General features: G+C 40.5%; 1 protein-coding gene across 2 annotated transcripts in view; it reads left to right on the top strand.

Moving 5' to 3' along the window:
- The window catches only part of DIRAS2 (DIRAS family GTPase 2), a 36,742-nt gene extending 9,140 nt beyond the window's left edge, over positions 1 to 27,602 (top strand). For both annotated transcript variants that reach the window (XM_020894454.2, XM_020894453.2), the window contains exon 2: positions 23,682 to 27,602. In XM_020894454.2, coding sequence (XP_020750113.1) covers positions 23,717 to 24,316 — 600 coding nt within the window. In that variant the 5' untranslated portion in view covers positions 23,682 to 23,716 and the 3' untranslated portion in view covers positions 24,317 to 27,602. The remainder of the gene's footprint in view (positions 1 to 23,681) is intronic.
- The last annotated feature ends 219 nt before the right edge of the window (positions 27,603 to 27,821 follow it).

Below are 27,821 nucleotides of genomic sequence, written 5' to 3'. Positions count from 1 at the left end.
CTTTTGTCAGTCCATCAACTTCAGACTTCCTGGATATTCTACTCTCAACCAAGGGCGTTCCCTCTGGTTTAGTTTTCTCCCTCACCTAATGCTCAAATGTCATCTAAGTGACTTCATGTTTTCCCTCCACCCCTCTTAAATCCAGCACCTGCAGCCTCAGGGGATCTCATCAGTGTAAGAGGCTTTACCACTTCCAGAGGAACAGTGGAGCATCCGCTCCCTGACCACAGCATCTTGCTTCTACAGCATCCTTGCTCAACTTCTCCTTGAGCCTCTCCCAGAACTACCATGTATCTTGCTAGTATATTCAGTTTCCTTCCCATTAACATTTAAACATGTTCATGTCTCTATATTTAATCAAAAGTGGGTAGCATTCAGCCTTCGATTCACAAGCTTTCCTCCAATTTATGATTAATCTCAGGAAATATTTGAGAGCTGCCTTTATCAATGTCTGCATCTCATGTATCAATGTGTGTGTCTCCTGCTCACTCTGAGTTTCCCTGGTGGCTTAGATGGTAAAGAATCTGCCCGCAATGCAGGAGACCTGGGTTGAATCCCTGAATCCGGAAGATCCCCTGGAGAAAGGAATGGTAATCCACTCTAGTATTATTGCCTGGAGAATTCCATGGACAGAGAAGCCTAGTGGGCTATAGCCCATGGGATCACAAAGAGTCAGACACAACTGAGCGACTAACGCTTCACTTTTCCATGCTCACTCTTCAACCTACAGCAATCCAGCTTCCACGAAGGGTGCTTTAAGAACATCTCTCACTAAGGTCACTGACGATGTTCATTGCTTCTTAACCAGTGGGTGTTTTCAATTTCTCACTGTACTTCACAGCTCACCACCAGTTGACATAGTCAAGCCCTCTCTTCATTTTTGAAGTCCTCCCTTTCCTCGGCTTCCACACCATGCCCTTCTGTGCAGTTGTTTTTATTCCTACAGCCTGGTCACTCCTTCTCTTAATTCTTTGCAGACCCACTGCCTTTTCAAACAATACATTTTGGAGTCTCCTGAGGTTCTATCTAGGTCCCATACTATTTCCTCTTTGTTCTTACAAGTCATCTCATCCACAGACTTGGCTTCAGTCCCTACCATAGCACAGTTGACTTCCACGTCTGCATTCTGATCCCTGATGCTGCAGCTGCTCTGGATGCATCCTCCACCTGTGTACTTGATATGAGCCCTTGACTGTCCCAAAGACACTTAGTGCTCTATCTGCTGAAACTCAAGCTCATGACTTCCCCCTAAAACTGGCCTTTGATCTCATCCCATCTCTCCAGTTTCACCACTTGGAAACCTTAGGAGTTTTTCTTGACACTTTATTATCTCTTTGTGTCTTAACCTTTTATGCACCAGCCATCACTCATTGCTGTTGATATCACTAACTGATGAAGGTCATGCCACCCTCCTTCCAGTGTTTGGAGGGCTCCAGATATGGAGCATCAAATGTGGAGGGCTCTCTCTCTCCAAGGGGCCTGCAAACAGTCTTGGCCTGGCTTTGTTAATACACTCCTGCAGTAGATGGCCATAGATGAGTCCTCTCCAGTGATAGAAGATGCCCTGCCGTTGACATAATGGTATGGTCCACACTAGTCCTCTGTCACTATAGCCTCAAAGCCTTGTCTGAGATCCCACTCAGCCCACCATCAAAGCAAAGGTAATTGCCACAGGTAGTGATGGCCAGGTAGAGATGAAGCCGAGGTCTCTGCTCACGTTGCTCTTGCCTGAGGTGCATTTCTTGGCCTGTCCTTTCCAGTCTGTTCATTAGAACTCAAGTGCAGATTCATTCACACACTGAACAGATTCTTATTGTGCACACTTTATGGGCCAGACAGTGTTCAGGCACTGCAGAGACAGCAGTGTAAGAAACAGAAGAGACCTCTCATGGAGCTTATAATATAGTGGAAATAAACACAGTTGTAAAAAAGGCAAGTTGTATTCAGAAAGGGATACATGCTATGGAAGAAAATTAAGTAAGAAAAGACCTAAGACTGCTGAAACTGAGGCTGTTACTGTAAACCCAGTTGAATGGTCAGGGAACTTCTCACTGATGTGTGAACATAGGCCTGCAGGAGGTCGTGGGGGAGAGTGGTCCAGGGAGAGGGGACAGCCAGTTCAGAGGCCCCGAGGCAGGAACATGGCAGGTGTGTCCCAGTTGTAATGGGGAGACAAAGATGGCTGGAATGAAGCGAGCAGGGGGCAGAATGGCAGCAAGTGAGAGTACAGGTTGGGGCAGGACACTTCACCTTGTACTCTCAGGGAGACAGGGGGACCAGTGGGCTTTAATCACAGGAATGATGTAATCTAGTGCCTGGGGGAGGCGCTGATTGGAGTGGCTCAAGGCTTGAAGCAAATGACTGCTTAGGAGGCTGTGGTAGTTAGTGATCCAGGTAAGAGGTGATGGATTGCCGGGAGGTCGTGAGGGCCCTGGGGAAGATGATTTGTGGTTAAGTCTGGATGTGAAGATACCACCGACACACTTTGCTGATGGCATGGACAAGAGGTCCAAGAGAACCCGAGGGGGTCGGGAGGATTCCAAGGGGTTTGTCATGGACTCCCAGAAGGAGACTGTAGGCATTGCTTGAGATGGTGCAAATTATAAGGGGAGCAGCTTAGGGTGGATATAGAGAGTTTTTGTGTTTTGCACGTACTATATCTGAGACGTCTCCAACACGTCAGAGCAGAGGTGTTCAGGTGAGAGAGGGAGACATATGGTTCTGCAGTTTAAGAAGGAAGCCTCGCCTATACAGTTGGGTGGATGACATCTAAAGACGTGAAATCCAGTGACACTGTCGAGGGAGTGAGCATAGCAGGGTTGGGGGTGGAGGTGTGAGCTCGTCTTGCATGCATGTGTGCCCAGCTGTGTCTGACTCTTTGTAACCCCATGGACTGTAGCCTGCCAGGCTTCTCTGTCCATGGGAGTTTTCAGGCAAGAATACTGGAGTGAGTTGCTGTTTCTTCTTCCAGGGGATCTTCCTGATCTAGGGATCGAACCACAGCTCGTGCAGCTCCTGAATCACAGGCGGATTCTCTACACGCTAAGCCATTGGGAGCTTGACTAATTGGCAAGTTAATTAGTGATGGCCCTGACCCACCTCCCCTGCCACCACCCTGGCCCCAGCTGGACCTCACCACAGTAACAGCTGCCTCTACACCACCCACACATTCCCTGCCCATTACCTTGCTGGCTCCATCTACTTTTCTCCACCCCTTCTTCCATTCTAGAATCCTCCCTTTTCCTAGAACGTATCATGCTAGCTTCTGCATTTGTCCCTTCCCTCAACCAGGGAAGTTCTTCTTCCAGGTATTCAGAATTCACACCATCATTGTTCTCAAATCTTTGCTCCAATAGCAACTTTCCAGGGAGCCTTTCTCTGGCTTCTGGCCACCTCTGATGTCCACTGTACATCCTCAAAATGTAACTGAAAGATATTTCATTGATGTGCTCTTATCAAATGTACCCATACCCATGGAAACCCTTCATTTGGAAGACTTAAAATGATAAAAAACATTTCTTTTCAAGTTTTTAATTGTACAAGTAAGAGAGCTTTTAAGGGACACATTTGCATTACATTTGGCAAAATCATGTATAAAAATGTTTCCACTGTTACATCTCTTTTCAAAATGCTTTCTCCATAGGACAGTTGTTTTTCCAAAGTAGGTACTGATCCCTCTCTTATGTTTTAAAATGTCACCTTTGTATTGCAGGGATGGAGAAAATGTGCTTATTTTTGGAAAATACCTGCTGTATGTCATATTGCTAAAGACTGCCTGCCACCCAGAAAATGGTTATGAATGTAGAACAGTTGCTTTTTGTGTAATAGAAAAACACACAATTTGCCTTTTAGTTCTGCAACACATATATTTTCCTTGCTACAAGATGACTAGTGAACCATCCTGTGGGTAAAAAAAAATTTCATCGTGGCTCGCCACCTTCATATGAAATATTGTAAGGAATCTACCACATTGTAAAGGTCTTGTTTTTATATATTAAGAAGTAAAGTACCCAGAAGTTCCTTTTTGGTTTCAGCTTCTTTGCTGCAAGAACTGACTGATGAATAGTGCAATAAATTCATTCGCCTCTGTTTCTGTCTCTGTAATGTCACCATGGATCCTCATGTAATTTTTTTATTTCTCTTGACATTGCTGGCCTATGAGCAGTTACTCTTACGTAGATTTTTTTCAAAACTTGATTTTCTTTCTTTAAAGAGTTCATTGATCTTCTCTCATACAATTTTCCTTGGTCAGCTCACAAAAATGTATTTCAACAGCAGGCAATCAACATGCGCTAAGTGTTTCTGATGTGCCCAGCACTGGGTTAAATAAAATTATGTGCTGCTGGATGAATCCCACAGGGATCCTGCCTTTTTGGCACTGGTATTGGAGGGAGAGGAAGAGAGAGAACACAACATAATAAATACTGAAAGAAGGATGCTACTGCTGCATGTGAGCTCATTCGTCCAACTTTTTGTGACCCCTTGGACTGTAGCCCACTGACTCCTCTGTCCATAGAGTTCTCTAGGCAAGAATACTGGAGTGGGTTGCCATTTCCTCCTCCACAGGAATCTTCCTGACTCAGGATCCGAACTCGTGTCCCCTGAGTCTCCTGCACTGGCTGGCAGATTCTTTACCATGGCACCACCTGGGAAGCCCCGTGAAAGAACAATATATGTGCTAAAGTATCTTGTTATTGAAAGAGAAACATTCTAATACATAATAGATGTGCTAAAGTATGTTTGAAATGTTTCTACTTTGCTCTGTTTAGTAAACATGTCCACTGTGAAACTTCTAATACTGGATCTTGATACCTTCATAATCATTTTCTAATTATCTTCCTACAGGACTCTGAGAAAGGACTGCATTTTAGTTATCAAACATTTTGGTGTATTATTTTATATATTATAGCTGGAAAATAAGCGTTTTTCCAATGATTTGTGACATTTTGCCTTTCAGTATTAAAAAGATTCTAAGCATTTTGGGGTTTTCCTCATAGCTCAGTTGGTAAATCATCTGCCTGCAATGCAGGAGACCCAGGTTCAATTCCTGAGTCAGGAAGATCCCCTGGAGAAGGAAATGGCAACCCACTCCAGTATTCTTGCCTGGAGAATCCCATGGACAGAGGAGGCTGACAGGCTACAGTCCATGGGATCCCAAGAGTTGGACATGACTTAGCAACTAAACCACCACCAAGCATTTAAAAGAAAGTTTAAATTTTGTAACATACTGGATTAAGTATAATGTATTAAACTTTTCTTAAAAAGTATAGCCATTTGTTCTAGTGTGGTGCAACCCAATAGATAAACACTGTGAGCCAATATATAATTGTGTATTTTCTAGTAGAGCTTCCCAGATGGCCCTAGTGGTAAAAAAAAAAAAAAAAAAAAAAAAAAAAAACAAAAAACCCATCTGCCAACACAAGAGACCTAAGAGACATAGGTTTAATCCCTTGGGTGGGAAGATCCCCTGGAGAAGGGCATGGCAGCCTGCTCCAATATTCTTGCCTTGAGAATTCCATGGACAAACGAGCTTGGTAGGCTATAGTCCACTGGGTTGAAAAGAGTTGGACACAACTGAAGTGACTTAGCACATGTTCATTTTTTAGTAATCACATTTAAAAAAGTAAAGACCCAATTGAAGTTAATTCAAATCATATATTTTATTTTACCCAATGTACATGAAATATCATTTCAACTTGGAATCAGTGTCAAAATTATGAATGAGATATTTAACACTCTTTTTTATATGTGTTCAGAATCCAGGGCAGGACCTCTCAGTTCAGTCTAGTTGAATTTCAAGTGGCAAGTGACTACTATATTGGACAATGCAGTCCTGTGGGCTTAGTTTTAAATGCAGTGGCTGATAGTGATGTGTATCAGGAGCACTGATACAGTATAAAATTAGGGCCTAGAAGTAGGTGTAGATTTCACTTGGTCTCAAGAAATTAGATATTTTTTTTTGGCCTGGTGAGATCAGATTAGATTCTTATTGCTCTTAATGTGTAATGTGGATGACAAAGGAGAAGGACTATCTGCTGTGCCAATACCAATTGTACTATGGGTGCAATTGTTAATTCATAGTTTTATTTTTGCTGAAAATATTTTCTCTTATAATCGTGTATTTTTATCATGGTAAAATATATGTAACATATAATTTCCCACTGCAATTGCATTTAGTGGCATTAGATACATGTACATTGTTGTATCACCATCCATCTCCAGAACTATTCATCTTGCAAAACTGAAACTCTATTCCCATTAACAATTACTCCCCATTCTCCCCTCCCCACAAGCCCTGGTAGACCACCATTTTATTTTCTGTCTCAATAAACTCGACTGTTCTAGGGATGTTTTATATAAGTAGAGTCATATGATATTTGTTCTTCCATGACTGGCTTATTTCACTTCACACAGTGTTCTCATGGTTCATCCATGTTGTAGCATGTACCAGAATTTTCTTCCTTTCAGGCTAAATGATGTTCAATTTGTATATATACTATTTTGTTTATCCATTCATCTGTTGATGGACATTTAGGTTGCTATGGTTGTTGTGAATAATGCTGTTAGGACTAGAAACATGGGTACAGAAATATCTTTTCAACTGTTTGAATAATATATCATAATATATGTTTAAATTATTTTGAGTATGTACCCAGAAGCAGATTGTTGGGTTACATGGTAACTGTTGAATTTTGCATTGTTTTACATTCCTCCTAGAAGGATTCTAACTTCTCCACATCTTCCTTAACACTTGTTATTTTCTGTTTTGTTTGTTTTTTTGTTTTGATTTTTGATAGTAGCCATTCTGGTGGGTGTGAGGTGATTTCTCATTGTGGTTTTGATCTTCATTTTCCTGATAATTTGTGATGTTAAGCATCTTTTCATGTGCTTATTGGCCATTTGTATATTATTTAGAGAATGTTTATTCAAGTTCTTTATCCATTTTTAGTTGTTTTTTCTTTTTGTTATTCAGTTGTATTTCCTCTGTATTCTGGATATTAGATTCTTACCAGATATATAATATCTGGTACATATATCTGGTATGATATATGATATCTGGTACACCAGATACATGCTATCTTCCATGGTGTAGGTTCTCTTTTAACTTTCCTGACACTGTCATTTGTTGCACAAAAGTTTCTAATTTTGATCAAGTCTAATTTATCTATTCATGTGAAGCCACATGGGGCCCCAAAGAGCCAAAACAATCTTGAAAAAGAACAAAGTTCAAGGCTTCATACTTACAGATTTCAAAATTTATTATAAAGATGCAGTAGACCAGTTGTGTGGTACTGGCATAGGAATAGACACATAGACCATGGAATAAAATTAAGAGTCCAGAAATAAACCTAATTTACATTTGTAGCTAATTGAATTTTGATAAGGGGTCAAGATTGAATATTCAACAGAGAAAGAATTGTTTCATAACAAATAGTTTCAGGATACTGGATATCCATAGATAAAGGAATGAAGTTGGATTCCATCACACCATATTAAAAAATTAACTCAAAATGGAGCAATGGCCTTAAAATAAAAACTAAAGCTATACAACTCTTAGAAGAAAATGTAGAGGTATGTCTTCATGATGGCAATGGATTCTTAGCTAAAACACCAAAAGCATGAGTAATAAACTAGTTCATGATTGTGTGAAGGAATATTTTTTTACCCACTTGCCAATTTTGCAAACTTTCATTTGACTAAAAATAGAAATCTACCTAACCAAGTGCATATACAAACAGCCATGTTCCAATAAGTGGACAGTGAAGGAAGGACATCAGGCTACACATAGTAGCACCTTAAGCTATCACTCCTGATACTGAGCACTTTCTTCTCCTTGCTGGCAGAGTTTCTGCCCTCCAGTTGTCTTCATCTTTTGGTGTTAATTTCCTGCATTGGTCATTCAGGATCAAACTTGGTAACTGATCCTTTGACCAAGACAAAGGACTATCTCTTAACATGATGTGCCTTTTTATTTCTCTCACCCACATGGAAAAGCCATAAAGCTGAAAATGCCCCAAACAAAGGGCATTGTCAGGCTCTTGTAAATCTGAAAAGTGTAACTAAGTGCATTTTATTTGGCTGTTTGGATTCCTAGCCATCATATATTTCCCAAATGAAATAGTTTTAGACAGACATTAGTGAATCTTATTTCTGTGCCTAAGCTGTAGGCTTATTTGGCTCTCAGATGGCAGAAAGTGAAGAGGAACTAAAAAGCATCTTGATGAAAGTGAAGGAGGAGAGTGAAAAAGTTGGCTTAAAGCTTAACATTCAGAAAACTAAGATCATGGCATCTGGTCCTATCACCTCATGGGAAATAGATGGGAAGACAGTGGAAACAGTGTCAGACTTTATTTTTCTGGGCTCCAAAATCACTGGAGATGCTGATTGCAGCCATGAAATTTAAAGATGCTTACTCCTTGGAAGGAAAGTTATGACCAACCTAGATAGCATATTAAAAAGCAGAGCCATTACTTTGCCAACAAATGTCCACCTAGTCAAGGCTGTGGTTTTTCTGGTAGTCATGTATGGATGTGAGAGTTGGACGGTGAAGAAAGCTGAGCACCGAAAAATTGATGCTTTTGAACTGTGGTGTAGAAGACTCTTGAGAGTCCCTTGGACTGCAAGGAGATCCAACCAGTGCATCCTAAAAGAGATCAGTCCTGGGTGTTCATTGGAAGGACTGATGTTGAAGCTGAAACTCGAATACTTTGGCTACTTCATGTGAAGAGTTGACTCGTTTGAAAAGACCCTAATACTGAGAAGGATTGGGGGCAGGAGGAGAAGGGGACGACAGAGGATGAGATGGCTGGATGGCATCACCGACTCGATGGACATGAGTTTGAGTGGACTCCAGGAATTGGTGATGGACAGGGAGGCCTGGAGTGCTGGGATTCATGGCGTTGCAAAGAGTTGGACATGACCGAGCGACTGAACTGAACTGAACAAAACTCTCAAAGAATAATTTATTCTATCCTTTCCATTCCAAGAAATGTCCCAACTTTTCTCCACTTATTTCATTGTTGCTGTTATTACAAGTCTTGTGATGAGTGTCTAAGGAACCCCACCCCCCTGACCCCGACCATGTATATGGGATGGGAGCTCCATACCTGAGTGCAGATGAGTCACCTGGTTTAGCACCCGCACTAGTATTGCCAGGGTGGGTGTCTCCACAATATTAAGAAACAAGATTACTGAAAAGGTTTTCTACTTCTTTGGATAAAGGTGAGCCAGGGGATATTTAACTCTTCTTTATGATCAGGCAGCTATTTCTCACTAACATATCTTTCATTTTTTATGTTCCACTAAGAAGGTACATGAAATGAATCCTTTATTAAATTAAAATTCTAAAAATTTTTGAAAGTACACTCTCTTACCTAGAGAATGTATGCTTTATTGAAAATTGTTAATTTCTTATAGATACCCTTTTTTATGTTGCAATATCAATAACAATCCTTCAGTTCAGTTGCTGAGTCCTATCCGACTCTTTGCGACCCCATGAACCACAGCACACCAGGCCTCCCTGTCCATTACCAACTCCCAGAGTCCTCCCAGAGTCCCCCCAGACCCATGTCCATTGAGTCAGTGATGCCATCCAACCATCTCATCCTCTGTCGTCCCCTTCTCCTCCAGCCCTCAATTTTTCCCAGCATCAGGGTCTTTTCCAATGAGTCAGCTCTTCACATCAGGTGGCCAAAGTATTGGAGTTTCAGCTTCAACATCAGTCCTTCCAATGAACACCCAGGCCTGATCTCCTTTAGGATGGACTGGTTGAATCTCCTTGCAGTCCAAGGGACTCCCAAGAGTTTTCAACACCACAGTTCAAAAGCATCAATTTTTCGGTGCTCAGCTTTCTTTACAGTCCAACTCTCACATCCATACATGACTACCAGAAAAACCATAGCCTTGACTAGATGGACCTTTGTTGGCAAAGTAATGTCCCTGCTTTTTAATACGCTGTCTAGGTTGGTCATAAGTTTTCTTCCAAGGAGTGTCTTTAAATTTCATCACTGCAATCAGCATTTGCAGTGATTTTGGAGCCCAGAATAAAGTCAGCCACTGTTTCCACTGTTTCCCCATCTATTTGCCATTAAGTGATGGGACCAGATGCCATGATCTTAGTTTTCTGAATGTTGAACTTTAAGCCAACTTTTTCACTCTCCTCTTTCACTTTCATCAAGAGGCTCTTTAGTTCTTCACTTTCTACCATAAGGGTGGTGTTATCTGCATATCTGAGGTTACAGATACTTCTTCCGGCCATCTTGATTCCAGCCTGTGCTTCATCCAGCCCAGCGTTTCTCATGATGTACTCTGCATATAAGTCAAATAAGCAGGGTGACAATATATAGCCTTTTTGTATTCCTTTTCATATTTGGAACCAGTTACTTTTACTTAAATGACCCATTTACTTTTTATTACTAGTAGTTTTAAATATAAGCTCTTAGGTACCAACTTTAAATATGAAATTTGCCTAAGGTTAATAAGTTTAAAATTGTAATAGAGACATATCTACTCAAGGAGAAAGCATTTTGGAAAACCAAAGTTAAAAATTGATCTGAGACAGCCTGTATAAACTTCAAGAAATACAAGTGCCCTTGATCTCAGATTGTTCATGGGACATTTTTGGCAGGATAGTACACTAAATTGTCTGGCTTTTCCAAGTACTGACAGCTGAATTCTTGTAATCTATGATTTTTCTCTGGATTCAACTATATGTTTTTTTGAAACAGGCTTAATTTAGGGCATAATGTAGATAAAGATGGTGGCTTTACATGAGATGTTTCTTTTTTTTTAAATTTTATTCATGTGAATCTAACATGTCTTCCAAAGGATCCATGAATGGGCACCTCTTGTGACTCAGGAAATCAAAGTCTATTTTCTCTACAGTCCTGGACCCTGTAGGCTGAGGATAAGCCTCTGATAATTCTGCACCCAGTCACAGTGTGGAGGAGGTTTCCCCACATGTCCAGTGATTCTCTAGACACCAGGTGGATGTCCTACCATTTGACTCAGTTCTGACATGATCACTTATAGAGAGCATCAGACTCCACAGGATAACCTACAAGACTGACCTCTGCTTCAGATGCCAATTGCAAGTCTAGGTTGTTACCTGTGCATCTGACTAACTCGTTATAAATTAGAGGCTCCCTGTTTTGGGTTTGTTTAATCTGCTGGAGTGACTCCTAGAACTCAGAAACATGTTTTACTGACTAGGTTACTGGTTTATTATAAATGGAACAGCCAGGTGAAAGAGCTGTATGGGGAAAGGGCACGAAGGTTTCATTCCCTCTCCGGGTTCACAGTTCTGCCTGTGGCTCCATATGTTAACCTACCTGGAAGCTCTCCTAATGCTGCCCTTTTGAGTTTTTGCAGAGCCCTCATTACAGAGGTATGATTGATTAAATAGTTGGCCATTGGCGATTGATTCAACCTACAGGCTTCCCCCACCCCTTCCCTTCTCCTTCCTAGAGGTGTGAGATGGGGCTTAAATTTACAGTCCTCTGTTCTTGGTTGTTTAGTTATCCCGGCAACCAAACTGTAGTCTTAGATCCTTTCCAAAAGTCACCTTATTAGCATCAACCCAATTGATGGAAAGGGGCTTTTTATGAATAATAAAACACTCATTACATTTTTATGGTTCTGAAGTGTTTTTAGGAACTAAGGACAAGAGGACAAATACTGTAATAAAAGATTCCCTCACTGCTTTTACCTCTCAGGAAAGAGTTTGGGAAGCCGTGAGCTAAGAACCATGGATAAAGACCAAATATGTGTTTCTTATAACCCAAAATTTTGAACCTCTAACTTGACTGTCAGCATTTAAAATGTCCGTTTTTAAAGTTTTATTATAAAACACATATGTTTATATTTTATGACACTTTGAAATGGAAAGGATACCCTCTTTGCTTGATTCTTTCCTTCATTTCTTATTTATGTATAAGCTTTTTAGAAGTATAAGAGACTGTAGAGACAGTTTAGTCTAAACAAGTTCAAGAAAAGCTGAAGGTTGTCTGTAAAGTCATGCCAGATGGCCTTCCTATTCAGGGACTAAGCTGCTGGTGAACAGATCTGTGCATCAAGAGAACCCAGTCTAGCTGCCTCTCCAGCCGATATGATTCTTCTGTATATCAGTGGTCAACAAGAGACCAATAGACATTTGGTGAAACCAACCATGTGAAAGAGAAGGATCATAATGAAGAAACAAAACCAGAAGTATCTCAGTTCAGTTCAGTCGCTCAGTCACGACTCCATGAACCACACACAGCACACCAGGCCTCCTTGTCCATCACCAACTCCCAGAGTCCACCCAAACCCGTGTCCATTGAGTCAGTGATGCCATCCAACCATCTCATCCTCTGTCGTCCCCTTCTCCTCCAGCCCTCAATCTTTCCCAGCATCAGGGTCTTTTCTAATGAGTCAGCACTTCGCATCAGGTGGCCAAAATATTGGAGTTTCAGCTTCAACATCAGTCCTTCCAATGAACACCCTGGACTGATCTCCTTCAGGATGGACTGGTTGGATTTCCTTGCAGTCCAAGGGACTCTCAAGAGTCTTTTCCAACACTGCAGTTCAAAAGCATCAATTGTTCAGCAGTCAGCTTTCTTTATGGAGAAGGCAATGGCAATCTATTCTAGTACTCTTGCCTGGAGAATTCCATGGTCAGAGGAGCCTGGTAGGCTGCAGTCCATGGGGTTGCAAAGAGTCAGACACAACTGAACGACTTCACTTTCACTTTTCAGTTTCATGCATTGGAGAAGGAAATGGCAACCCACTCCAGTGTTCTTGCCTGGAGAATCCCAGGGACAGTGGAGCCTGGTGGGCTGCTGTCTATGGGGTCGCATGGAGTCAGACACAATTGAAGTGACTTAGCAGCAGCAGCTTTTTTTATAGTCCAACTCTTACATCCATACATGACCACTGGAAAAACCATAGCCTTGACTTGATGGACCTTTGTTGACAAAAGTAATGTCTATTTTTTAATATGCTGTCTAGGTTGGTCATAACTTTCCTTCCAAGGAGTAAGCATCTTTTAATTTCATGGCTGCAATCTCAGATAAGAACAATAGTAACAAATCTCAGTTAGTATTCTTACTGAAATTCTGCCTGATATCACCTTTTCTGACAACAAAATGCTTCTTTGAGAAAGAAAAAAATCAGAGTACAAGAAAGTTTACCTACAACATAAAGGAAAAGATTTTAGAGAAATCAAGAACAGGTACACTTGGTTCATCATCTAACAGAAGCTTCAGAAAGAGAAAAAAAATGCAAGGATTAAGATGATGTAATTTTAAAAAACAAATGAAAAATTTCCCAAGTTGCAGAAAGGGTTAAGTTTTTAACCAGCTACATGCTGCACACCAGCCCGCCCCCCCCCGCCCCCGCCCCAGGAAAAAGTCACCACAGTTAAAAAGCAGTTCTAGATATATCCTGAAATGTCATAACTCCCAGAATAAAGAGAATACCCTAACCCTGCCAAGAGAAGGGGAAAACACCTTTCCTACAAAGGAAAGAGTATCATACTGGCTTTGAATTTTGTGCCAGCAACCCTGGATGATAAAGTTAAAATGATTTTTAAAGTCTGAAAAGAAAAAAGAATTTGAACTTAATCAATCAAGTGAAAGGGTGTGAGCTCAGAAATTTTAATGTCATCTAAAAGAAATTATCAGTAATGCTTAGATGAAACTATAAAATAAATCCTAAGATGATAAATTGAAATACAAAAATTATATTATTAATACTTAGGCGAGAAACAAACAAGAAGCTGGAAAAGTAAGAACCCAGTGTTTCTGACACAGAAAATTATGCAATCAGCAGTTTGGTGAAAATGACCTTTCTGTCTTAGTGGGTCCAATTGTGTCTACTTCCTTAGTAAAAAATCTTTACAAAATCCTTTTAATGCTGTTTATTAATAGCATTTAGAAACAACCTAAAGAAGAACCACAGAAGACAATATAAGTTTTGGAACAAATTGTAAATATTATAACTGGAAAATTTAAATACTGATATGTGCTTTAAAAATAGAGCATAAGTGATACAATTAGGCAATGGAGGAAGATAATAGTGCTAATTTTACAGAGAGAGAGAGGGTCCAAAATCAGTAATTCAGGACATTAAGATCTATTATTGAAGCAATGAATGCATTATTTAAAATTTAAAGGTAAACACCAGGAAACAATTGAGCTTCCATTCTTAGAGACCAGAGCTGCTGAAGGAAGGGGTCTAGGAGTAGATAAAAGAGTATTTTATAATCTTTTTATTTTTCTTTAACCAAGTACATGCATTATATCAATTTTAATTTGTTTGTTTTTAAAGTTTTTAAGCTGAGATAACAGGAGCAGTTGGGATTTGCCTGGTCAGGTTTAATCGGGGCTTCCTCTGCCATCACCTGCCCTTCCTTCTCTCCTTGAAGAATAACTTGCTGTGTGTGCATCCTGAATCCCAGTGGCTCCTGTCTTCTTTCAGATTTGTCCCATCGGATACCCAGCAGCAGACCCATATAGATATTCTTCCGCACTTGTCTAACCCTTACCTTAGCCTTTGCCAATTATCCCTCTCCTTTCCTTAATCCCTGAATTTCCTTAAATAGAATCTGTACTTCTTTTCTTTCCAACCACCTCATTAATTCCCATCACTCTCATGCCCACTGCAGTGACTTTCACTCCCCTACGCCTCTTAACAGAAACTTTGCTGGTCTTCTTTTCCTTCTGTGTGGCTGAACCACACTGAGTCCTTGTTGTCAGCTCCATCTTCGTTCTCAGTCCTACCCCTTTCCTTCTCTGTATAACAGAGTGAAAGTGTGAGCTGCTCAGTCATGTCCGACTCTGTGACCCCATGGGCTATAGCCTACCAGGCTCCTCTGTCCATGGGATTCTCCAGGCAAGAGTACTGCAGTGGGTAGCCCCATTCCCTTCTCCGGGTGATCTTCCTGACCCTTCTGTCTAACTCACAAGGAATACTTACAACTTGAATATGTTTCCTATCAACTTTTACCCTAGCCTTCACCTGACATGAAAAGTGGAATGAATGCCTTTGCTGGCACAGATGTTCATGAGACACCACCCCCACCACAGACACACCAACCAGCCTCCAGGAAGAAAAACCATTGGTTCCAAATGCATGCAAACATGCTTCTCACTTGGTTGTCGGATTCTATATTTCACATTGGCCTTTTTAAACTCCTCCGTAGCCCTTTCAACAGGGTGGAGTGCAGCTATGAATGCTGCTGGATTGCTGTCTGCCTCATCCACCCCATATATAAGTTACCTTCAATAAACTTCATAATGGAGTTGCCTGCTTCATTTCTTAATCTCAAAGTTCCTTCTCAGTTTGAGGAATATTATTCAATATCCACATCTTTTGGCTTTTTGGCCTTCAGGCATGTAGGATCTTAATTTCCCGACTAGGGATCAAACCTGCACCCCCTGCATTGGAAGGTGAAGTCATAACCACTGAACCACCAAAGCACTCCCACTGTGATAAACTTAAAAGAATGAAATCATTCAGAATAATCTGTATAACCATCTTATAACACTATGATGTTAACATCTTTGTAACCACTGCCCAATGAAAATATGCAACATCTCTAGTGCTCAGCAGGCTGCTTAGCAGATCTCAACTGTCAAATTCAACTGTGTTGTTGCATGTATTATTCTTTGTTCTTTTCATAGCTTTTTCTTATTGTATGGATAAATTAATTCAGTATATTGCTTTCTATAGTATGAATATTTCATTCTTTGCTTATCATTTCTACTGTGAAGATGTGTGTTGTTTCCATCATCTGGCTGTTACAAATAAAGCTGAGCCTATTAACATTAGGATATTCACTGAATCAGTTTCAGAATCAGTAGATATCATCATCATATACAGTAGAGTGTTATCCTATGCAGTCTTTTTAAAAATTATAGCATTATTGAGATATAATTCATCCAACTGAAGTATGCAACTTAGTAGTTTTTAGTATATTCACAGGGTTGTCCAATCATTGCTACAGTCAGTTTTAGAACATTTCATCACTCAAAAGGGAACTCTGTCCAGTCACTTCCCAGTTTTCCCCAACATCCACCTCACCCTAGGCAATTACAAATATCCTTTCTGTGTCTATAGATCTGCAATTCTGTATGTTTCATATAAATAGACAATATATGTGGTCTTTTGTTATTGGCTTCTTTCATTTAGCATCATGTTTTCAAGGTTCATCCTTGCTAGAGCACCTATCAATACTTCATATCATTTTATTGCTAAATAATACTTCATTGTATGGATATACCATATTTTTACTTATGCTTTCATTAGATGGTGAACATCTGGATTTTTTTCCTGCTTTTTGACTACTATAAGTAAGGTTGCTAAGAACATTCACATACAATTATTTGTGTGGCTGTGTTTTCATTTCTCATGGGTGTAGGATTAGGGAAATCACTGGGTCTTATGGTAATTCTGTTTACTTTTTAAAGGAAGTGATGGATTGCTTTCCAAAACAGCCATATGACTTTACATTCAGCTCAGCAAAGCACAGTGGTTTCAGTTTCCCTACATCATTGTCAACATTTGCTATTTTGTTTTGCTTTTTTTTTAAATTTTGAATTTTGTTAAAGTCTTCCAAGTGCCTGTGAAGTGCTCTACCTTGTGGTTTTGATTTGCATTTCCTATCACTTTATGGCGAATAGAGGGAGGAAATGTGGAAGCAGTGACAGATTTTATTTTCTTGGGCTCCAAAATCACTGTGGATTTGACTGAAGACATGAAATTAAAAGACAGTTGGCCCTTGGAAGGTAAGCTATGGCAAACCTAGATAGTGTATTAAAAAGCAGAGACAATCACTTTACCATCAAAGGTCCATATAGTCAAAGCTATGGTTTTTCCAGTAGTCATGTACAGATGTGAGGGTTGGATCATAAAGAAGGCTGAGTGCTGAAGAATCGATGCTTTCGAACTGTGGTTCTGGAGAAGATCCTCAAGAGTCCTTTGGACAGCAAGGCGATCAAATCAGTCATTCCTAAAGGAAATCAACTCTGAATATTCATTGGAAGGACTGATGCTGAAGCTGAAGCTTCAATACTTTAAGCCATCTGATGCAAAGAGTCAGAGCCAACTCATTGGAAAAGACCCTGATACTGGGAAAAGTTGAAGGCAGAGGAAGAGAAGAGGATGAGAGAGGGTGAGATGTTTAGGTAGCATCACTGACTCAGTGGACATGCATTTGAGCAAACTCAGGAAGATAGTGAAGGACAAGGAATCCTAGCATGCTGCAGTCCATGGGGTCACAAAGAGTCAGACATGACTTGCAACTGAACAACAACAACAGTGACTAGTAATAGTAATGTTGAGTGTCTTTTCATGTGTTCATTGTCCACTAGAAGAGCTTCTTTAGAGAAATGTTGGTTCAAATGCTTTGTCCATTTTAATTTTTTGTGAGTTTGTTGTTGTTATTGAATGCCAGGTATTTATTATATATTCTGGAATTAATCACTTGTCAGATATATGATTTGTAGAAATTTTCTCCCTCTTTTCTGGGTCACCTTATACTTTCTTAATAGTGTTCTTTAAATACAGACTTTTTGATTTTGATGAAATCAAATTTACCTATTTTTTTAAAAAAAATCTTGTTCATGTTTTTGGGATCGCCACTAAGAAATCAATGCCAAATCAAAGATCATAAACTTATGCCTGTATTTTCTTTTAGGATATTTTTAGTTTTGGGGCTTACCTTTAGGTCTTTGATCCACTTTGAGTTAATTTTTATATACGTTATAAGGGAGATTTCTTTCTTTTGCATATGAATATCAGTTGTTCCAGCACCATTTGTTGAAAAGATATTCTTTCTTGAATTTTCTTGATAGCCTTGTCAAAAATAATTTGACTGTAAAAGTCAGAATTTATTTCTTGACTCTAAAGTTTTTCATTCATCTATTTGCTATCCTCTGCAATATCACACTGTCTTGATTATTGTAGCTTTGTAGTAAGTTTGAAATCAAACAGTGTGTGTCCTTCAACTTTTTCTTTTTTTTTTCTTCAGTTACCATTGGTTCAGTATTCTGGGTCTCTTGAATTTTCCTGTGGATATTGGGATCAGCTTGTTAATTTATATAGTCAGTTGGAATTTTCTGAAGGATTGCACTGAATTTGTAGATGATTCAAGGGACTATTGTTTTAATAACATTAAGTCCTCTGATACATAAAAATGTGTATGTTTCCAATAATGTAGGTCTTCAGTTTCTTTCAACAGTATTTTATAATTTTCAAAGGTGTACATTTTTTACTTTTTTGTTAAAAGTATTCCGAAGTATCTTATTCTTGTTGATGATATTGTAAATGGAATTGGTTTCTTAATTTTAGATTGTTCAAGTATGTAGAAATAGTTTGTTTTTAAACAGTTGTTGTATTTTAAAAACTTGTTGATCTAATTTATTAGTTCTAATAGTTTTAAGTGGATTCCCTAGGATTTTCTATCTATTAATACAAAGAATACACAGAAGAACTGTACAAAAAAGATCTTCATGATGCAGATAATCACAATGGTGTGATCACTCACCTAGAGCCAGACATCCTGGAATGTGAAGTCAAGTGGGCGTTAGAAAGCATCACTATGAACAAAGCTAGTGGATGTGATGGAATTCCAGTTGAGCTATTTAAAATCCTGAAGGATGATGCTGTGAAAGTGCTGCACTTAATATGCCAGCAAATTTGGAAAACTCAGCAGTGGCCACAGGACTGGAAAAGTCAGTTTTCATTAAATCCCTAAGAAAGGCAATCCCAAAGAATGCTCAAACTACCACACAATTGCACTCATCTCACACGCTAGTAAAGTAATGCTCAAAATTCTCCAAGCCAGACTTCATTAATACATGAACCAAGAACTTCCAGATGTTCAAGCTGGTTTTAGAAAAGGCAGAGGAACCAGAGATCAAATTGCCAACATCTGCTGGATCATCGAAAAAGCAAGAGAGTTCCAGAAAAACATCTATTTCTGCTTTATTGACTATGCCAAAGCCTTTGACTGTGTGGATCACAATAAACTGTGGAAAATTCTGAAAGAGATGGGCATACCAGACCACCTGACCTGCCTCTTGAGAAACCTGTATGCAGGTCAGGAAGCAATAATTAGAACTGGACATGGAACAACAGACTGGTTCCAAATAGGAAAAGGAGTAACTCAAGGCTGTATATTGTCACCCTGCTTATTTAACTTATATGCAGAGTACATTATGAGAAACACTGGACTGGAAGAAGTACAAACTGGAATCAAGATTGCTGGGAGAAATATCAATAACCTCAGATATGCAGATGACACCACCCTTATGGCAGAAAGTGAAGAGGAACTAAAAAGCCTCTTGATGAAAGTGAAAGAGGAGAGTGAAAAAGTTGGCTTAAAGCTTAACATTCAGAAAACTAAGATCATGGCATCTGGTCCTATCACCTCATGGGAAATAGATGGGAAGACAGTGGAAACAGTATCAGACTTTATTTTTCTGGGCTCCAAAATCACTGCAGATCGTGACTGCAGCCATGAAATTAAAAGACGCGTACTCCTTGGAAGGAAAGTTATGACTAACCTAGATAACATATTAAAAACAGAGACATTACTTTGCCAACAAAGGTCCGTCTAATCAAGGCTATGGTTTTTCCAGTGGTCATGTATGGATATGCGAGTTGGACTGTGAAGAAAGCTGAGCGTTGAAAAATTGATGCTTTTGAACTGTGGTGTTGGAGAAGACTGTTGAGAGTCCCTTGGACTGCAAGGAGATCCAACCAGTCCATCCTAAAGGAGATAAGTCCTGGGTGTTCATTGGAAGGACTGATGCTGAAGCTGAAACTCCAATACTTTGGCCACCTGATGTGAAGAGCTGACTCATTGGAAAAGACCCTGATGCTGGGAGGGATTGGGGGCAGGAAGAGAAGGGGACGACGGAGGATGAGATCGCTGGATGGCATCACCGACTCGATGGGCATGCATTTGAGTAAACTCCAGCAGTCTGTGATGGATAGGGAGGCCTGGTGTGCTGCGATTCATGGGCTCGCAAAGAGTCGGACAAGACTGAGTGACTGAACTGAACTGAATACAAAGTCATGCCACCTGCAATAGAGATAGTTTTGCTTCATTCCTTCCCAGTCTGAATGCCTTTTTTTTTCTCATTTTCTTGCCTAATTGTCATGGTTAAAACCTCTAGTAACATGTTGAGTAGAAACTATAAAAGTGAATACTCTTTTTCCTGATCTTAGTGAGAAGTCATTCAGTCTTTTACCATGAAGTATTGTGTTAGTTTGGTATTGTTCACTATATGCCCATTATTTGGTTGAGGAAGTTTACTTTTATTGCTGGTTTAAGGTAAAGAATCTGCTTGCAATGGGCAAGATCCAGATTCTATCCCTGGGTTGGGAAGACCCCCTGGAGAAGGAAATGGCAATCCACTCCAGTATTCTTGCCTGGAGAATCCCATGGACAGAGACTGCAGTCCATGAGGTTACAGAGTCGGACATGATTCAGTGACTACACTTTTACTTTAAGTGTTTTTATTTTAACATAATTGAATGCTGAATGTTGTCAATTTTTTGTATCTACTGAGGTATCGTGGATTTTGTCTTTCATTGATGTATTCTGCTATGTTATATATACATATATATTACACACATACATACACATATATATGTTTATGTATATATTTGTATGTACTCAGATGCTCAGTCATGTCTGACTCTTTGCAACCCTATGGACTGTAGCCCACCAGGCTCCTCTGTCCATAAGATTCTCCCAGCAGGAATACTGGAGTGGGGTGCCATTTCCTCCTCCAGGGGATCTTCCCAACCCAGGAATCGAACCTGAGTTTCCTGAGTCTCTTGCATTGGCAGGGAGATTCTTTACCACTAGCACCACCTGGAAGCCCATGTGTGTGTGTATGTGTGTGTATAAAATTAATTTTATATTGCTGGCATAATTTCTACTTGGTTATGCTTATATAGTCTTGTCTGTATATTGATAGATTAAATTTGCTACTATTTTGTTCATTTTTTAAAAATTTTGTTTATTTTTTATTTTGTTTGGTTTTTGTCATACATTGAAATGAATCAGCCATGGATTTACATGTATTCCCCATCCCGGTCCCCCCTCCCACCTCCCTCTACCCGATCCCTCTGGGTCTTCCCAGTGCACCAGGCCCGAGCACTTGTCTCATGCATCCAACCTGGGCTGGTGATCTGTTTCACCCTAGATAATATACATGTTTCGATGCTGTTCTCTTGAAACATCCCACCCTCGCCTTCTCCCAGAGTCCACAAGTCTGTTCTATACATCTGAGTCTCTTTTTCTGTTTTGCATATAGGGTTATCGTTACCATCTTTCTAAATTCCATATATATGTGTTAGTATACTGTAATGGTCTTTATCTTTCTGGCTTACTTCACACATTTTTATATTTATATTCATAAGAGACAGTGGTCTGTGTTTTTCTTGTGACATCTTTTTCTAGTGTTGGTATTAGGGTAATATTGGATTCTTAAAGATTAAGAAGTATTCTCTCCCATTAACTTCTTTGGAAGATTTTGTAATGAATTGGTATTAATTTTTTTGCTGGAATTCACCAGTGAAGCTGTCTGGACCTGGGCATTTTCTTTGTAAATAACATTTTGATTATTATCCCATTACGTTTCTATTCAGACTTTTCATTTCTTCTTGAGTCAGCTTGAGTAGTTTGCATCTGTTTCATCATAGTTATCTAACATGTCAGCTTGGAGTTGGTCATGCCCTTATAACCTTTATTTATGTAAGATCTGTAGTGTTTTTTCTTTCATTCACGATTTCAATAATTTGAGTCTTTTTTTCCCTCAACCTAATGCAAAATGTATTAGTTTGTATTTTCAAAGAACCAAATTTTTGTTCTATTAATTGTTTTCTATTAGTTCTCTATTCTTTATTAATTTCTACTCTAATCTTTCTTTTTTCTTTCTCTGGGTTCACTTTGTTCTTTTCTTAAAAAGTTGTAACGATTTAAAAACTTGAAGTACAGGTAATTTACAATGCTGTGTTAGTTTCAGGTATACAGCAAAGAGATTCTGTGTGTGTGTGCATACATACGTATTTGATAGGTTAAGGGTTCCAAAGTGCATACAAGAACAGCTGACTATTTAATTGAGCATATTCATAGGCCAATGTACATAGCGAACTCAGAAAGAAATCGTGAGATGAGATGGCACTGTCCTGGGCATTGACCTGGTCTGTCTGCCAGTAGACATTCGCTGCATACACCCATTTTCTTCCATGGCTAATTATATCTAATTTTTACTGGTCTCTGAAAATGATTTTGAGGAATGCCTTTTATTATTGTCCCTCAGTTACTACAGAAAAAGTAAAAGTGAAAGTGAAAAGTGAATGTCAGCAAATGTTGCCTAGAGAAAATGGGTTCCATGTTTCACATTACTGTATTGCTTGTCTACTTTGCTTTAAAAATGTTGGATGTTGCTTGATTCTCTATTTTTTGGATGTTATTTCTTGGATGTTTTTGTATCCTTTCTTACCAAAAAAGGGGTAGTATGAAAGATATTTAATAATCTATATGTCAGGAAAGAGGTGGTATTTGTATTGAAGGGAAACCCCATTCTACTCCATTTTAATGACCATTAATAGTGGTTTATACTATTACCTTAGCAACACTTATCATTCTTAAAAATAAAGCAGCCACAATGATTTTAATTGTGATTAATGAAAGGACCCCTCCAAGCTTCTTAGTTAACTGTCCACACTCGGTGCTTAATGAGAGTTCACACTCAGGCCCCCTGTGACTCCAGCAGCTTGTGGGACAAAGACAGATCAGTTTGCATCCCCATCTCACTTCACTTAGAAAAGACCCTGGTGCTGGGAAAGATTGAGGGCAGGAAGAGAAGGGGGTGATAAAGGATGAGATGGTTGGATGACATCACTGACTCAATGGACGTGAGTTTGAGCAAGCTCTGGCAGGTGAAGGACAAGGAAGCCTGACGTGCTGTAGTCCATGGGGTCACAAAGAGTTGGACACAACTGAGCAACAGCTCACCTCACTGGCTGTGTGAAATCAGGGCCATTACATTCCCCTCTTCCTTTTGTGTTTTCAGGTTCTTCATTTTGCAGGGGATAATGACACCAGCTCTGCAGGGTGGTGAGGATTTCATGAGTTAATATAAACTCATTGTCTAAATTGTCTAAATATTAGTTGCATTCTGCTCCCCTTTAGCACCCTCTCTGTACTTATAAAAATTATGTATTATGACTGGTATATTGAGTGTTCATATAGCACTTTAGGTTAAACAGTAAAGATCTGCTGTGATTGTGTGTGTGTGTGTTGAGGATCAGCTAATTTCCAAGTCCTCATTACCTTTCCTGGATTCTTCCTCCCTTGGACTGACTTTGCATCTTTTCCCTGGGTGCTGGGTGATGTGAGAGCAAAGCTGCTCAGAACCATGGTCCAATAAGGAGGAACAGACTGACTCCAGTTAGCCACTCAGTAGATCAACAGCCCTGTTGAAAACTGAGGGTTAACTATAATTGGATTTAGAATTAGAGAATTTTAAAATGAAATTTGAATTGTTATGTAGGAAAAGTGAAAGCAAATAATACCACTTAATTTATTTATTTTTTCCTTTAAGCTATCCACAGAGGGTAAAGCAGTCTTTTCCTGTTTTCTTTTACTAATTCTCTCAAACATCTGGTTCCTTTGGTAGGTGCTTCCTAGTTAATCGTCGGAGCTGCAAGCAACATGCCGGAGCAGAGCAATGATTACAGGGTGGCCGTGTTCGGCGCAGGTGGTGTTGGCAAGAGCTCTCTCGTCTTGAGGTTTGTGAAAGGCACGTTTCGGGAGAGCTACATCCCCACCGTGGAAGACACGTACCGGCAGGTCATCAGCTGTGACAAGAGCATCTGCACCCTGCAGATCACGGACACCACGGGCAGCCACCAGTTCCCGGCCATGCAGCGGCTATCCATCTCCAAAGGCCACGCCTTCATCCTGGTCTACTCCATCACCAGCCGGCAGTCTCTGGAGGAGCTCAAGCCCATCTATGAACAGATCTGCGAGATCAAAGGGGACGTGGAGAGCATCCCCATCATGCTGGTGGGGAACAAGTGTGACGAGAGCCCGAACCGCGAAGTGGAGAGCAGCGAGGCCGAGGTGCTGGCCCGCAAGTGGAAGTGCGCCTTCATGGAGACCTCGGCCAAGCTCAACCTCAACGTGAAGGAGCTCTTCCAGGAGCTGCTCAACCTGGAGAAGCGCAGGACCGTGAGCCTCCAAATCGACGGGAAAAAGAGCAAGCAGCAGAAAAGGAAAGAGAAGCTCAAGGGCAAATGCGTGGTGATGTGAACCGCCCTCCCGTGGGAGCAACGGTTGTGTGTCCCCCTCTCCGCCCCTCCCCGTCCCACGTGACACCCGCCGTCGTCAGGGTAGCATGTCAGACGCCCACGTGTTAAATATTGCATTTTGACTGAGACGTGCCCAACTGTCCTCAGAGGGCATTTCACACCACCACCGATAAGCACCCCCTCTCCAGAATCAGGGAATCTGACGGATGCTTAAAATGAAAACCAACACGCTCAGCATCGCAGGGAACCCAAGGGACATCAGCCATTTCTGGAGGCATCCTTGGCCCTCAGGAGGCAGGAAGGCTCGTGTCTGCCAAAGGCCAGTGTGCTGTGCTGATAGCAGGAGGTACCATCTGGATACACGTGAGAGCACGTTAACCCAGAGCTGCAGGCACCATCCCCCAGACCAGGCCTCCCCTCTGCTCCAAGCCTGTGACATCCCTGGGGGATGGGAGGGGCAGGAGGAGGCGAGAAGACCAGGCCAAAGTTGTTCCCTCCTATGGTTCTTTAACTGAATTAAAAATAATACAGCTGACCTGTGAGCCTTGCCACTCTGAGGGGATGTCCTCACTAACCTAGTTGTTAGCAGGTATCATTTTAACCTTTTAGAGTATTTCTTTTCACATACAATGGTGAATTCACTAAGAGTGTGCCACTGTCAGAAATTCTTCAATTTCCATTTGAAACGTTTGTGTGAGGATATTGTGACAATACTGAAACATCACAATAATACTTTTGTGTGTGATATTTTGAAAGTTTTAGAAATGTAAAGTTTCCTTCCTTTGACCCATGAGGGGTATAACTCTTCCAGCCCTTAGATTTTAAATAAAACCAATCAAAGTAGCTATTTTTTACACATTTTTTGTCCTCCAACATGATCTTTTTTTCAATAACTTGCTCTATCTCCAATTGAGTAACAGACAATAAAGGCCCTCTGAAGACCAGAAGCACATTCATTTTCTAACAGACAGGGACACGTCTGTGCCATACTTTGCACCTTAATGAAATACTTTGAGACAGAAGTTGTTCACTGTGTTTTTGATGATTATCTCTAACAAGTATATTCCTGGAAAATGAGTTCAAGTAATCGATTATGGTGCATGTTCCTTTAGAAATGTCTTCTAAGAGCTGGCCAATGCTGGGTTCACTTGAAAGAATCTCATGTGCATCCTTAAACCACTGCTGGTTGCTGCATGCTGGCTGGAGACAGGTCTTGCAGGCCTCTGTCACGGGCAGGGCACAGCCTACTCAGCTAATTCTTCTGCTGGCATCTTCAAGCCTTCTTCAAGGCTGCTTTGGAACTGCTTCCTGAAAATTCCCACTGACAGAGCCTGTGAGTTTTCCTCTTGGTTCCAGTCTGCATCCCACTCTGGCTTCCTCTGGGATGCTCCCTTGCATAACACCTTCCTGTCGCCTGCCTGGCAGGCAGAGTGAGTGCTGCCCTCAGGCTTGTGCAGGGATGCTTCCAGTCTGCTGGGCAGCAGTGCTAGCTGGTACTGAGTGGTCAGGTTCAGGACCTTTATGGATGCCACTCTCTCCTGCACTTTCTGTTTTTCCTGCCCTTCCTGCTGTGGCCACTTCTGGGCAGCTCTGTGCTCTCAACAGATCCTAAATTCCCCCTTTTGGTTTAATTTTCTTGCCTTCCTCTCATCCCCTCTGCTCTGCTAATAACTCATCTTTGTGATGTATTTAGTTTGTAGGAGGCATTTTGCAAGCCATTGGCTCCATGGTCTGCCCACCACTCTGGCCTCCTAGAATACAACTTGGGCAGGGAGGGTAGAGATGGCTGGCCTGGCTACCAGCAGGGATCAGGGAAACCCAGAACTCCTGGTCCAGAATCAAGTCCCTCTCCAAGTCCTAACAGCCATACCTTCTGCTGGGCTCCTGTTCCACATGACTGTTGCACAGCCTTCACAGTGAGATCTCATTGTTGAATTTTCTAGAACATTTGCTTTTCAACTTGTCCCTCCCCCCCCCTTTTTTTTCTATTTCCATTCTCAGAGAGATGCCATCCATTTGTAATTTAGATTTTGGTTAAGTGGAAAGAGAAATGGGACTTCATGGCCAAAATGAACTATAGAGATCTTAGGTGGGTTCAGCTAATGGTAAATGTGATGTCTGCCATGAGCTGTCCTGTCTACAAGGCTCCCAGTTTGCAGGCTCCCCATGACTGCCACATTGCTCCTGATCCAAGTTAGAAATTCATTTAGCCCTTTCAAGACAATGTCACATTTTTAAGTGTTTACAACTTTATCAATGTGAGAAGCTTGTAATTATTGAAGATCTGATGTCATTCAGGACATTTTGTTCCTTTGTATTTTGCCTGTGAGTTTACTGGAAGGCTATTGATGCCTCAATCATGGGTCTTTGTTCTGAGATCATTTTTTATGAACTGCACTGAGGGTATAGATGATTATCTCAAAATAATCTTTTCAAAGCTCTCCAATTGACACTCAGGGCTCAAGGAGTTAGTTCCACTGAATCAGATGTTTTTAGCATTTATGTGGCCCCATCCTTGAATAAGTAGTTGTGATATTTGAGGACATATCCTACATTGTGTATGGACACAAAAGATTTTGACCTTGCCTCGGTAAGTTACAAAACTCAAAGTATTGCTTAGAAGATGGCTCTCTGGGAATAAGCTTGGGGCTCCATGGGTCCCATTCTGTCCCTGACAATCCCTTTTCCATCTGGTGACAAGCCATGGGCGTGCCCTAGGCATGCATGCAATACAGCAAGACCAACTCAAGAGCAATATTGAATTGTTCATTAGATCTAAAATTATATATATATGTATAAATATATATATAATTTCTCTTCCTGCATTTTTGAAGTATAAATTAGTACATTGTATATATCTGTAAGCTAGTATATTTGTTTCACCATTTGTAATATTTAAGAAATACTCTTTATAGAACAAAAGTATTAAATATTCAAAAAATGCTCTGTGATACTTAATTTTTTTTCAAAATTTGTAATGTGTTGCTCCTACATAAGATCTCTGGAAATATCTATAACTAATGGGACACATGTAAACCCTTGACGATCCATCCTGAAATTCAGTGTCCCACAAAGATAGTGTGTGGACAGAGCATTTACAGAGCATGACTTTTATACGTGTGGGATGGCAATGTGTATATTTATATTTAAGGTGTATTTACTGTTACAATTCCATTATCTATTTTATCTACAGTTATAAAAATCACTCTTGCATATGAGTTTCTAGTTGCCAGTGATGTTCTGAAAACAATAAGCATATTAAAATAAAGCTTTGGTTCTGACACACAGCTAGAAGGTGGTGATATTTCTTTCTCTTCATGACATTGCGCGTCTGTGATGATCTTGACCTAGTTCTTCTACAGTTGCTTTCTTGCACCTGATGACCACATGGGAAACTGTCAGGCCTTGCAGGTTTGGGCTTGGCAGCAAGAAGCTGCCCCGTGGGGTGCTGAGAAAATTTCCCCACTAGTTCCTGTCACTGGACTGATCTGATCCTCTGGGCTGAG

The sequence above is a fragment of the Odocoileus virginianus genome, chromosome 31, assembly GCF_023699985.2.
Source record: "Odocoileus virginianus isolate 20LAN1187 ecotype Illinois chromosome 31, Ovbor_1.2, whole genome shotgun sequence".
NCBI lineage: Eukaryota > Metazoa > Chordata > Mammalia > Artiodactyla > Cervidae > Odocoileus > Odocoileus virginianus.
The sequence above is the reverse complement of the archived record's forward strand: the minus strand, read 5'-3'. Positions and strand labels throughout refer to the sequence as shown.